General features: G+C 34.7%; 1 protein-coding gene across 1 annotated transcript in view; it reads left to right on the forward strand.

Annotated features, from left to right (window-relative positions):
* LOC133193429 (circadian locomoter output cycles protein kaput-like) overlaps positions 1-12,819 on the forward strand; it is a 34,299-nt gene extending 21,480 nt beyond the window's left edge. The window contains exons 15-16 of the mRNA XM_061329365.1: positions 7,701-7,881; positions 10,690-12,819. Of these exons, the coding sequence (XP_061185349.1) occupies positions 7,701-7,881; positions 10,690-10,877 (369 nt within the window). The 3' untranslated portion in view covers positions 10,878-12,819. The remainder of the gene's footprint in view (positions 1-7,700; positions 7,882-10,689) is intronic.
* Positions 12,820-13,419: the final 600 nt, after the last annotated feature.

The following is a 13,419-nucleotide window of genomic DNA, read 5'->3' on the forward strand; positions in this document are numbered from 1 at the left end:
TAAAGTTGCCTTTATAAGGGAGAGATTGTTAAAATTCATACTGAAAAATGAGGTAGCTATCGACCGCAAGATGTGTCACAATTCTTTATCACAAGTTTGCCCTCTCTTACGACTTGGGAGTGTGTCACCACCCTCCACCAAGATGACATAAAGGTCAGGGTCACAAGGATTGAACCAGACCATAACTTTATAATGCACTAAATTTATGTAATGTTGGCATTTGTTGGGCAGAATTATCTTTTTGTAGTACTTGAAACAAATTATTTTGAAATTTAAGCTGAAAGTTTATAGAAATCAAATCAGATTAGGAATATTAAATATTCTTTTTTAGCTCTTCTGAGCCAAAGGCTCAAAGAGCTAATGCTATGGCCATTTGTGCGGTGTGCGGTGTGCGTAAACTTTTTAGAATATGGGCCATAACTCAAGAACCTCTTGGCCAATTATTGTCAAATTTGTCTCAGGGTATCCTTGGCCCAAGGGCCCCCTTTTATACTAAAACTGGGGTTGTGACCCTTTAACAAGGGGAGATAATTAGGAAAATAGAAAAAAAAGTACTGGTTGCTAAAAAATCTTCTTCTCAAGAACCACTGGGCAGATTATTACCAAACTTACACAAAAGGATGAGGATATGTTGTAGATTAAAATTTGCACGGGGATTTACCCTGGGGCAAAGGGCGTGGTCTCAAGGTCACTTCAAAGTTGACCAAAAATTACATTTTATTAAAATGTTGATATTTTGCTTACTATAAGGACTAGGATCATCAAATCTTGTCAGTTGGTGCATCTAAGGACCTCATATCATGTTGACTCAAAAGTAGGTCACGGTGACCTACTTTTTAAATTTTGCGGCCATTCTTTTTCAAACTGATTTAGAGGCATATTTTGAACAATTTAAGGCCTATGATCATCAAACTTTGTCAGTTGATGCATCTTGGGTCCTCAAAGTACGTCAACTAAAAAGTAGGTCACCTTGACCTACTTTTTGAATTTTATGGCTTATCTTTTTTAAAACACTTAAGGTCATTAATTCGAATACGGGGAGGCTTAGAATCATTAAATCTTGTAAGATGATGCATCTTGGGGCCATAAAACATATTTATTAAAAAGTAGGTCACAGTGACCTACTTTTTGAACTTTGCAGGCATTCGATTTCAAAGTGTTTTAGAGGCATAATTTGGACATTTTAAGTCCTATGATCATAAAACTTTGTCAGTTGATGCATCTTGGGTCCTCAAAAAAGGTCAACTGAAAAGTAGGTCACCGTGACCTACTTTTCAATTTATATGACTATAATTAAATATTTCGGATACTAATTGGCTTAGAATCATCAAACTTTGTCAGTTGATGCGTCATGGGTCTTCGGAGTAGGTCGACTAAAAAAGTAGGTCCCCGTGACCTACTTTCGGAAAATTTATGGCTTTAATAAAATATTTTCGGGTACTAATTGGCTTAGAATCATAAAACTTTGTCAGTTTATGCGTCATGGGTCCTCGGAGTACAGCAACTGAAAAGTAGGTCACCGTGACCTACTTTTGAAAATTTATGGCTTTAATCAAATATTTCAGGTACTAATTGGCTTAGAATCATTAAACTTTGTCAGTTGATGCATCTTGGGTCCTCGGAGTACAACAACTGAAAAGTAGGTCACGGTGACCTTCTTTTGAAATTTTATGGCTGTATTTAATATTTTCAGGAATTATTTGGCTTAGAATCGTCAAAATTTGTCAGTTGATGCATCTTTGGTCCTCGGAGTAGGTTGACTGAAAAGTAGGTCACTGTGACCTACTTTTGAAAATTTATGGCTGTAATTAAATATTACAGGTACTATTTGGCTTAGAATCATCAAACTTTGTCAGTTGATGCATCTTGGGTCCTTGGAGTAAAACAATTGAAAAGTAGGTCACTTTGACCTACTTATAAAATTTTATGATTATAATTTTAAAAAACATTTTAGGTATTAATTGGCTTAGAATCATCAAATTTAGTTGATGGGTCCTCAGAGAATGACAAGTGATAAGTAGGTCACCATGACCAACTCTCAGGTACTAATTGGCATAGAATCATCTTGGGTTCTCAGAGTGTGAATTGGAATTTCAAGGGTTTATGTAAATATACAGGATACTTCGAGGCTTCAAATAGAAGTGATAGGTTGTACAGTTTATCAGAAGAGCGATTCAAGGCCCATGGGCCTCTTGTTTAAAGTTGCCTTTATAAGGGAGAGATTGTTAAAATTCATACTGAAAAATGAGGTAGCTATCGACCGCAAGATGTGTCACAATTCTTTATCACAAGTTTGCCCTCTCTTACGACTTGGGAGTGTGTCACCACCCTCCACCAAGATGACATAAAGGTCAGGGTCACAAGGATTGAACCAGACCATAACTTTATAATGCACTAAATTTATGTAATGTTGGCATTTGTTGGGCAGAATTATCTTTTTGTAGTACTTGAAACAAATTATTTTGAAATTTAAGCTGAAAGTTTATAGAAATCAAATCAGATTAGGAATATTAAATATTCTTTTTTAGCTCTTCTGAGCCAAAGGCTCAAAGAGCTAATGCTATGGCCATTTGTGTGGTGTGCGGTGTGCGTAAACTTTTTAGAATATGGGCCATAACTCAAGAACCTCTTGGCCAATTATTGTCAAATTTGTCTCAGGGTATCCTTGGCCCAAGGGCCCCCTTTTATACTAAAACTGGGGTTGTGACCCTTTAACAAGGGGAGATAATTAGGAAAATAGAAAAAAAAGTACTGGTTGCTAAAAAATCTTCTTCTCAAGAACCACTGGGCAGATTATTACCAAACTTACACAAAAGGATGAGGATATGTTGTAGATTAAAATTTGCACGGGGATTTACCCTGGGGCAAAGGGCGTGGTCTCAAGGTCACTTCAAAGTTGACCAAAAATTACATTTTATTAAAATGTTGATATTTTGCTTACTATAAGGACTAGGATCATCAAATCTTGTCAGTTGGTGCATCTAAGGACCTCATATCATGTTGACTCAAAAGTAGGTCACGGTGACCTACTTTTTAAATTTTGCGGCCATTCTTTTTCAAACTGATTTAGAGGCATATTTTGAACAATTTAAGGCCTATGATCATCAAACTTTGTCAGTTGATGCATCTTGGGTCCTCAAAGTACGTCAACTAAAAAGTAGGTCACCTTGACCTACTTTTTGAATTTTATGGCTTATCTTTTTTAAAACACTTAAGGTCATTAATTCGAATACGGGGAGGCTTAGAATCATTAAATCTTGTAAGATGATGCATCTTGGGGCCATAAAACATATTTATTAAAAAGTAGGTCACAGTGACCTACTTTTTGAACTTTGCAGGCATTCGATTTCAAAGTGTTTTAGAGGCATAATTTGGACATTTTAAGTCCTATGATCATAAAACTTTGTCAGTTGATGCATCTTGGGTCCTCAAAAAAGGTCAACTGAAAAGTAGGTCACCGTGACCTACTTTTCAATTTATATGACTATAATTAAATATTTCGGATACTAATTGGCTTAGAATCATCAAACTTTGTCAGTTGATGCGTCATGGGTCTTCGGAGTAGGTCGACTAAAAAAGTAGGTCCCCGTGACCTACTTTCGGAAAATTTATGGCTTTAATAAAATATTTTCGGGTACTAATTGGCTTAGAATCATAAAACTTTGTCAGTTTATGCGTCATGGGTCCTCGGAGTACAGCAACTGAAAAGTAGGTCACCGTGACCTACTTTTGAAAATTTATGGCTTTAATCAAATATTTCAGGTACTAATTGGCTTAGAATCATTAAACTTTGTCAGTTGATGCGTCTTGGGTCCTCGGAGTACAACAACTGAAAAGTAGGTCACGGTGACCTTCTTTTGAAATTTTATGGCTGTATTTAATATTTTCAGGAATTATTTGGCTTAGAATCGTCAAAATTTGTCAGTTGATGCATCTTTGGTCCTCGGAGTAGGTTGACTGAAAAGTAGGTCACTGTGACCTACTTTTGAAAATTTATGGCTTTAATTAAATATTACAGGTACTATTTGGCTTAGAATCATCAAACTTTGTCAGTTGATGCATCTTGGGTCCTTGGAGTAAAACAATTGAAAAGTAGGTCACTTTGACCTACTTATAAAATTTTATGATTATAATTTTAAAAAACATTTTAGGTATTAATTGGCTTAGAATCATCAAATTTAGTTGATGGGTCCTCAGAGAATGACAAGTGATAAGTAGGTCACCATGACCAACTCTCAGGTACTAATTGGCATAGAATCATCTTGGGTTCTCAGAGTGTGAATTGGAATTTCAAGGGTTTATGTAAATATACAGGATACTTCGAGGCTTCAAATAGAAGTGATAGGTTGTACAGTTTATCAGAAGAGCGATTCAAGGCCCATGGGCCTCTTGTTTAAAGTTGCCTTTATAAGGGAGAGATTGTTAAAATTCATACTGAAAAATGAGGTAGCTATCGACCGCAAGATGTGTCACAATTCTTTATCACAAGTTTGCCCTCTCTTACGACTTGGGAGTGTGTCACCACCCTCCACCAAGATGACATAAAGGTCAGGGTCACAAGGATTGAACCAGACCATAACTTTATAATGCACTAAATTTATGTAATGTTGGCATTTGTTGGGCAGAATTATCTTTTTGTAGTACTTGAAACAAATTATTTTGAAATTTAAGCTGAAAGTTTATAGAAATCAAATCAGATTAGGAATATTAAATATTCTTTTTTAGCTCTTCTGAGCCAAAGGCTCAAAGAGCTAATGCTATGGCCATTTGTGTGGTGTGCGGTGTGCGTAAACTTTTTAGAATATGGGCCATAACTCAAGAACCTCTTGGCCAATTATTGTCAAATTTGTCTCAGGGTATCCTTGGCCCAAGGGCCCCCTTTTATACTAAAACTGGGGTTGTGACCCTTTAACAAGGGGAGATAATTAGGAAAATAGAAAAAAAAGTACTGGTTGCTAAAAAATCTTCTTCTCAAGAACCACTGGGCAGATTATTACCAAACTTACACAAAAGGATGAGGATATGTTGTAGATTAAAATTTGCACGGGGATTTACCCTGGGGCAAAGGGCGTGGTCTCAAGGTCACTTCAAAGTTGACCAAAAATTACATTTTATTAAAATGTTGATATTTTGCTTACTATAAGGACTAGGATCATCAAATCTTGTCAGTTGGTGCATCTAAGGACCTCATATCATGTTGACTCAAAAGTAGGTCACAGTGACCTACTTTTTAAATTTTGCGGCCATTCTTTTTCAAACTGATTTAGAGGCATATTTTGAACAATTTAAGGCCTATGATCATCAAACTTTGTCAGTTGATGCATCTTGGGTCCTCAAAGTACGTCAACTAAAAAGTAGGTCACCTTGACCTACTTTTTGAATTTTATGGCTTATCTTTTTTAAAACACTTAAGGTCATTAATTCGAATACGGGGAGGCTTAGAATCATTAAATCTTGTAAGATGATGCATCTTGGGGCCATAAAACATATTTATTAAAAAGTAGGTCACAGTGACCTACTTTTTGAACTTTGCAGGCATTCGATTTCAAAGTGTTTTAGAGGCATAATTTGGACATTTTAAGTCCTATGATCATAAAACTTTGTCAGTTGATGCATCTTGGGTCCTCAAAAAAGGTCAACTGAAAAGTAGGTCACCGTGACCTACTTTTCAATTTATATGACTATAATTAAATATTTCAGGTACTAATTGGCTTAGAATCATCAAACTTTGTCAGTTGATGCATCTTGGGTCTTCGGAGTAGGTCGACTAAAAAGTAGGTCACAGTGACCTACTTTTGAAAATTTATGGCGTTAATTAAATATTTCGGGTACTAATTGGCTTAGAATCATCAAACTTTGTCAGTTGATGCATCTTGGGTCTTCGGAGTAGGTCGACTAAAAAGTAGGTCGCAGTGACCTACTTTTGAAAGTTTATGGCGATAATTAAATATTTCGGGTACTAATTGGCTTAGAATCATCAAACTTTGTCAGTTGATGCATCTTGGGTCTTCAGAGTAGATCGACTAAAAAGTAGGTCACCGTGACCTACTTTTGAAAATTTATGGCTTTAATTGAATATTTTGGGTACTAATTGGCTTAGAATCATCAAACTTTGTCAGTTGATGCGTCATGGGTCTTCGGAGTAGGTCGACTAAAAAGTAGGTCACCGTGACCTACTTTCGGAAAATTTATGGCTTTAATAAAATATTTCGGGTACTAGTTGGCTTAGAATCATAAAACTTTGTCAGTTTAGGCGTCATGGGTCCTCGGAGTACAACAACTGAAAAGTAGGTCACTCTGACCTACTTTTGAAAATTTATGGCTTTAATCAAATATTTCGGGTACTAATTGGCTTAGAATCATTAAACTTTGTCAGTTGATGCGTCTTGGGTCCTCGGAGTACAACAACTGAAAAGTAGGTCATGGTGACCTACTTTTGAAATTTTATGGCTGTATTTAATATTTTCAGGAATTATTTGGCTTAGAATTGTCAAAATTTGTCAGTTGATGCATCTTTGGTCCTCGGAGTAGGTTGACTGAAAAGTAGGTCACTGTGACCTACTTTTGAAAATTTATGGCTGTAATTAAATATTTTGGGTACTTATTGGCTAGAATCATCAAACTTTGTCAGTCGATGTATCTTTGGTCCTCGGAGTACAGCAACTGAAAAGAAGGTCACGGTGACCTACTTTTGAAAATTTATGGCTTTAATTAAATATTACAGGTACTAATTGGCTTAGAATCATCAAACTTTGTCAGTTGATGCATCTTGGGTCCTTGGAGTAAAACAATTGAAAAGTAGGTCACTTTGACCTACTTATAAAATTTTATGATTATAATTTTAAAAAACATTTTAGGTATTAATTGGCTTAGAATCATCAAACTTAGTTGATGGGTCCTCAGAGAATGACAAGTGATAAGTAGGTCACCATGACCAACTCTCAGGTACTAATTGGCTTAGAATCATCTTGGGTTCTCAGAGTGTGAATTGGAATTTCAAGGGTTTATGTAAATATACAGGATACTTCGAGGCTTCAAATAGAAGTGATAGGTTGTACAGTTTATCAGAAGAGCGATTCAAGGCCCATGGGCCTGTTGTTTTTCAGTGCGACATGTGGAGTACTGGAGTACTAGTTTTGATAGAATGGCTTTTTTGTGCTCTCTAATTGTTAGGCGATAAAAATTTAATTAATAGTTTCTCAGCCCAAAAATTTCAAAATTCAATGCAGCAGGCAGGTTTTTTTTTTTTGTTTTTTGTTTTTTTGAAGCAGGTGTCTCATTTTTCATGTCAGTCGTTTAACAAAATGATCATATTAACTGATTCTTACTTTTTTGTTCTCTTAATATACTAATTATAATGTACTCAACTTTAAATTATGTTATTCTAAACATTTCTTTAAAAGTTAATTAATAAAGGACTGTATAGACTAGAAGAATATTGTTTGTCTAATAAAAAAAATTCTATTAATTGTTATGAAAAGGGAAATAACTCAATTTTCTTTTTCAACTTGGAAAAATAGAAAATTGAGTTATTTCCCTTTTCAAAATGTCAATAAAATTGATCAATGTGGCAGTTTTTGACCAGATGCGGCGTGCCTGAGAAACTATTGATTAATTTTTTTGGGCCTTAATTGTCACTTCTAACATAGAAATATTTCTTTGAATTGTTAGTATACGTTTTATTTTATGTATGTGAACAGAGTCAGACTCCACAGTTATTTCTGACACCAATCCAGAAGCAGCTTCATGAACAGTTGAGAGAGAAGTCCCAGAAATTACAGCAGGCCATTCTTCAACAACAGGAAGAACTTCAACAGATTACACGGCAGCTTGCAATGGCTCAGCAGGGAATTCTTCCACTCCCTGATGTCCCCAATCCAGGTGAAGCTTTAGCTGAAGGATTATTTTTTTGTGTAGTACACAGTTTGTTCAGGTCCCCACTTCAAAAATGGGGAAGTTATCACTATTCATCAAAATGTGGATGCCCTATACATGTACAGTAAAACTTGCTTAATCCGGCGACCAGTGGTTCCAAAATTTTTGGCCGGATTAGACAACATCCGGATTGGAGAAAATTGAACCGTTATAGCAAGTTAAAAATTTCATAGATATAAACAAAGATGGTAAATAAATACTTGATCAAATGTGTCATTTTTTTTACGTTTCACTTGAAAACATCGTCTATTTCGTTTGTTTTGAACTCTGTTTGTTCTTCAGAATTTTCATTTCTGTTTAAATTTTTTATTCAGTAATGAAATATATTATCTGTTGGTCATTCATTAAATTTGAAAATCGTTAAATGTTTTAAACACACTCCAAAACTTCATCGTAGCTGTAAATATTATTTTGTTAGGGACAGATTTCTAATTAATTTCTTTCTAAACTAGCGACACAAAGGGAAGTAATTCGAATTGCACGTCATGCACGCAAAACGAAAGTAGAAAGGAGGTCATGAATAAGTCTCCAAGTTTTTCTACAGACATGCTACACGCAACCATCACTATCACTCGTTCTTTTGCGAGTTTCCTCGCCTTCCTTGAGCCATTAATGAATTTTTTTAATTACGTTTGTTAAAATCTAAACTGTCGATACAGGATAGATCATTAACGGGACAATAATTACCCCACGCGAGACTTCTCTAATGACCAGCGGTCACAGGTAAAAATAAGTGGCCGGATTAGAGGAGATAATTTGTGCTAATTATGAGCAGTTAGTTCTTTAAATAGCGGCCGGTTTACAGAATAGGCAAGATCCGGATTGAACAACATTTATTAAACATAAATTATAAAGAAAATTCAAGGGACTAAAATATTACGCCAGACTGAACAACATGCTGGAATGCACAACATCCGGATTCAACAAGTTTTACTGTACTATTCATGTGTACTGCTGTCTGACTGTTGATCAAAACTTTTATGGGTGCAAAACACAGTTTTATGTATGACGTTATTGCGACGTTACCATGTGAGGGACAAGCAAAACTGACCCCTATAAAAAAATAATATTAAGGCTTGTTACATAGACTTTTATATATCAATGGAAAGATAAAATGATGAATTTTATAAATATCAAAGTATGATCCATTCATCACTTACTAAAAAACATGTATTTAACACACAAAACATGAGGGAAATGGGGTAATTTATGTGTCTTATCCCAGTACACATATGCATTTTTACCTCCCTTTATCAATGGACAGCGCAGAAATCAGAAAATATAAGTTCTATGCATTTGATAGAACAAGTCCTCAGGTTTCTTTTTGATGTACTTTTAGGGTACATTTTCCAGCTTTTGAAAGAGCTACATTACCTGCTATTCAAGTCCTGCCATTCTGCACGTGTGAAAACTGGATGTTTTGAGAGTTACCTCCCACTATTAAAATGTCACACACAAAATTATTCTAAAAAAATATATGCATATTTTTTTCATTTAATATTAAGATAAGACTCTACTTTATGCAAACAAAAACAAAAAAGTTGCAATTTTCAAGTACACTTAAATAGCAGGAAAATCCCTACCCATCATCCTTCTTTCTTGGAAAAACCCCTGGATTTTATACGAAACTGTGTTTAGCTACCTATGACAGTGTCTCTTTTGTCCCTTTCAGTCTACATTTCATTTTAATATTACCTCACCTGAGCCAAAGGCTCAAGTGAGCTTATTTGATCACATTTTGTCTAGTGTTGTCTGTCCATCCATCTGTCTGTCAGTAATTTTTCACATTTTCCACTTCTTCTCAAGAACCACTGGCCAATTTCAACCGAACATGCCACAAATTATTGTTGGATAAAGGGGTTCAAGTTTGTTAAAATGAAGGGCCAAGCCTTCGTTCAAGGAGAGATAATTGCAAATTAGTGAACAATTAATGGCATCTTTTAAAAATATTCTTCTTAGGAACCTTTGCGCCAAAAAAGTTGAAACTTTTCAGGTAGTGTAGATCCAAGTTTGTTCAAATCATGACCCCAGGGGGTGAGGGTAGGGTGAAGCCGCAATAGGCAATCAAAGTTGTACAAAGGAATACATAGGAAAAATCTTAAAAATTCTTCTCAAGAGCAGCAAAGCCATGATTTGTCATATTCATATGGAAACATCCTCAGGTAGTGTAGATTCAGATTTGTTCAAATCATGACCCCAGGGGTTAGGGAGGGGCTACAATGGTTGATCAAATTTTTACAATAGAATAGAAGATAAATGTTTAGGAAAAAATCTTGGAAAATATACATAAGCCATAAGGAGTCATATTTATATGAAAGCATCCTCAGGTAGTGTAGATTCAAGATTGTTCAAACAGCCCACCCCCACCCCCTTCCCCAGACCACTTTTTCGATAATGATTGATTTCTGCTTTTTCCTAGAGAAAGTGCTCAGATGAGCAATGTGGCCCATGGGCCTTTTGTTATGTAAGTGGAGCATGACTACCAAGGTAAATGTTTTATTTTGATGTGACAGTAAAGTATTTAGAAAAGATGATCTTTGAATACTTAGATACAGAATTCCAAGGAAAATTTATGAGCACAGACTTCTTGTAAACAATTAGACATGGATAAAAGTATATTTTCAGTACATGTATATTCAATAAATTATGGATTTTCTCATGTTTGACTTTAAATAACACATATTTCCTTTTTATTTTCAGTCTCCAAGTTTGACTTTTAATATAGTAAAAATTAATGTATTTTTGTCTCTTCAGGTACACCAGTGATTATGAATCCACCTGCAAGAGCGGCTGTGATAAATACCACCCCTGTAAATGCATCAGTAGGTTTCCCTTTGCAAACCCCCGTGTCTACAGCCCTGTCCCAGGAGCAGCAGCAGTTCAGTCTGTTTCAGTTGATGCCCCATGATACAGAGACTGTGTTCTCTTACACGTCAGACTGAGACTGACTTCAATCTCAGGACAGTTTGATGTTATAGACTCTCCACTCAGGAGATGTGCCATTGTACTCATGTGACTATTTAATGTATTAACTGTAATTAAGCATTTCGGGACTATTTACTGCCTAGACTGTATGTTTTAAGTTGAAGTATCTCTATAGGGACTTCTTGTATAATTTTGTGTATCGTGTAGTATGTGTACTGGTATTACATGTATTACACTTAAGTTTTGTATGAGATTTTTACACCATCTCTTTTAGACTGCACATGCTGCATAGTTTATACATGTATTACACTGAGTTTGGTAGGACATAATTTTGATTTTTATATATGATAGCATAGTCCCTCTTTAAACATTTAATTAATACATACACATAATGACATATATTCTCTGTACATTCCTTTCCTTTTGTTGAGAGCTCTGAGAGGTGGTTACTTTTCTGGTTGTGTTTTTTGTTATCCATCAGTTACTGGTAATGCTCATCACTCTCTCTTTATTGCCAAGTTACATGTGTGTAACTGACCATCCATGACCTAATAGTTAGTAAGGTATGTGAAATGTTGCCGGTAGATTAATTTTCATATCTCTATAACTCACCAAGTTTTTTGATCAGAGGTTGAACATGCAAATGTCAACTTACTCAACCATTTTCTGCTAATCTTTTGTACAGAAGTATTGTAGGGTTACTCTATTCTGAGGGGAGGTAATCTGTACATGAAAGGGTTTTTCTTATAAAAACTGTACTTTGATATTTGACTTTCCTTAAGGGTGTATAAGTTTTGATCAGTTATCAGTTATTTTTCAGAAAGGGCAAGGCAAAATAGGTCAAATTTGTGGTCCTGGGCCCGTTAGACACATTTTGTGATGACCATGGAACATGATATCAGCTGTTGGATGACCCTCACTAGACATTTTAACTTTGTGTCATATACCCAATCATTGCTGCAAAAAATTATTTGTCTTAGAATCTTGTATTTATCTTTTGCTTTGACAAGATGACAAAATAAATGGCAGAACTATTGGTACAGAAATACTTTCTACCTATTACATGTACTTCCATATTACTCCTCATTGAATGGTTAATATGAGTTAATATGTTTTGTTCTTATCTTAGAAACAAAGCAGTCTTTGAAAGCAATGCCAAGTAAATTCTTCTCAGTAATACCAAAATCTCTCAATTTCAGTGTTCATGAAGGGGTTCTTTTTTATTTAGGATTTCTTCTTTAGAAATTTTTTTTTTTCTCGAATCAAAATTTTGCAACATTCTTAGTTAGAATGATTCATCTTTTTTTTTTTTAAATAGAAATCATCAGGTGCTTTTTAAAGTATGAAATTAAATATTATATGTTTGTATACCAATAAGAAATCATAAGAAAATAATCAAACTTAAAAGTTAACAAGACTGAATATTGTTTTAATGATCTTTGTGTTTAGATTGTTAGTAAAGACCCAGAATATTGTAGATTAGCAAAGCAGTTACTAATTTAGTGTGTAGTTGATCTAACCTGAACCATTTCATACTTTTTTATTATACAGCAATTTCGGATTTATAACAAAACGGAGAAGCTAAGATTCAACAAATCAAGTAAAAATAGCATAGGGTACCTATTATACATTTGATAAGAGGATAAAAGTTACCATCTTGTGTTTTGGTACATTTACTTATCGGATGAATTTATTTTTTAAAAGAATTTTATTTCATTTTTATGGTGCATTAAATGTCGAGACTTTCTGTTAGATTTTATATATGAAATACTTGAGAGACAAAAGAGAGATGAAAAGGAGAGGAAAAGCTCTCTTTGTCAACGAATCCAAATTTTGTGGCTTGATTTGATTGTTATAAAGGTGCAATAATGCATTTGAATGAAAGATTGATATATATTTATAATTATATATATAGATGTTGATTACATTGTTGTTGATATTAAATGTGCACTTGTATTACAGTGTGTTCTTTATTTCTGGATGAATCTTTTTTTTTCTAGAGAGTTGTTTATCTCATGCAGTGCCTTCTATTAATGTATCATATTGACCCCCCTATGCATCACAATATATTGATTTGTTATACTTTCATGTTAAATAGCCAAATTTGATTGGTTTAAAAAAACATTTGTTAAAATATATTGTTACCCTACGTAAACCACGCCCTCTGGGTAGTATTACATAGCAACGGTTGACAATGCATGACAACGGGTAACAGTATAAAAATTGTTAACTGCGCAGAATGTCTGCACGCATGGTTCACTGTGGCGTTTTCTTTTAAGTGCATTCTAAATACATTCAGTATAACCAAAAAAAAAATACTACATGTTTATTCAGGGTAACATGAAATTGTTGTCCCTTGAAAACCTTTTCTGACCTTGGTTTTGCCTCGGTCAGCGATGGTTTTCGCAGGATAACAATTTCACATGTTACCTTAGTATTGTTATACCCCCAGTCAATATATCATTCTGTCCTTACTGTTTTATCTGAGATACAATGTTTTAGCAGAAACCATTAGATGCTCATACTCTGATATAACGATACGTGACACAACTTAAGATT

The sequence above is a fragment of the Saccostrea echinata genome, unplaced genomic scaffold (genome assembly GCF_033153115.1).
Source record: "Saccostrea echinata isolate AGI-Se365-2 ecotype Australia unplaced genomic scaffold, CSIRO_AGI_Sech_v1 ptg000027l, whole genome shotgun sequence".
Taxonomy (NCBI): Eukaryota; Metazoa; Mollusca; class Bivalvia; order Ostreida; family Ostreidae; genus Saccostrea; species Saccostrea echinata.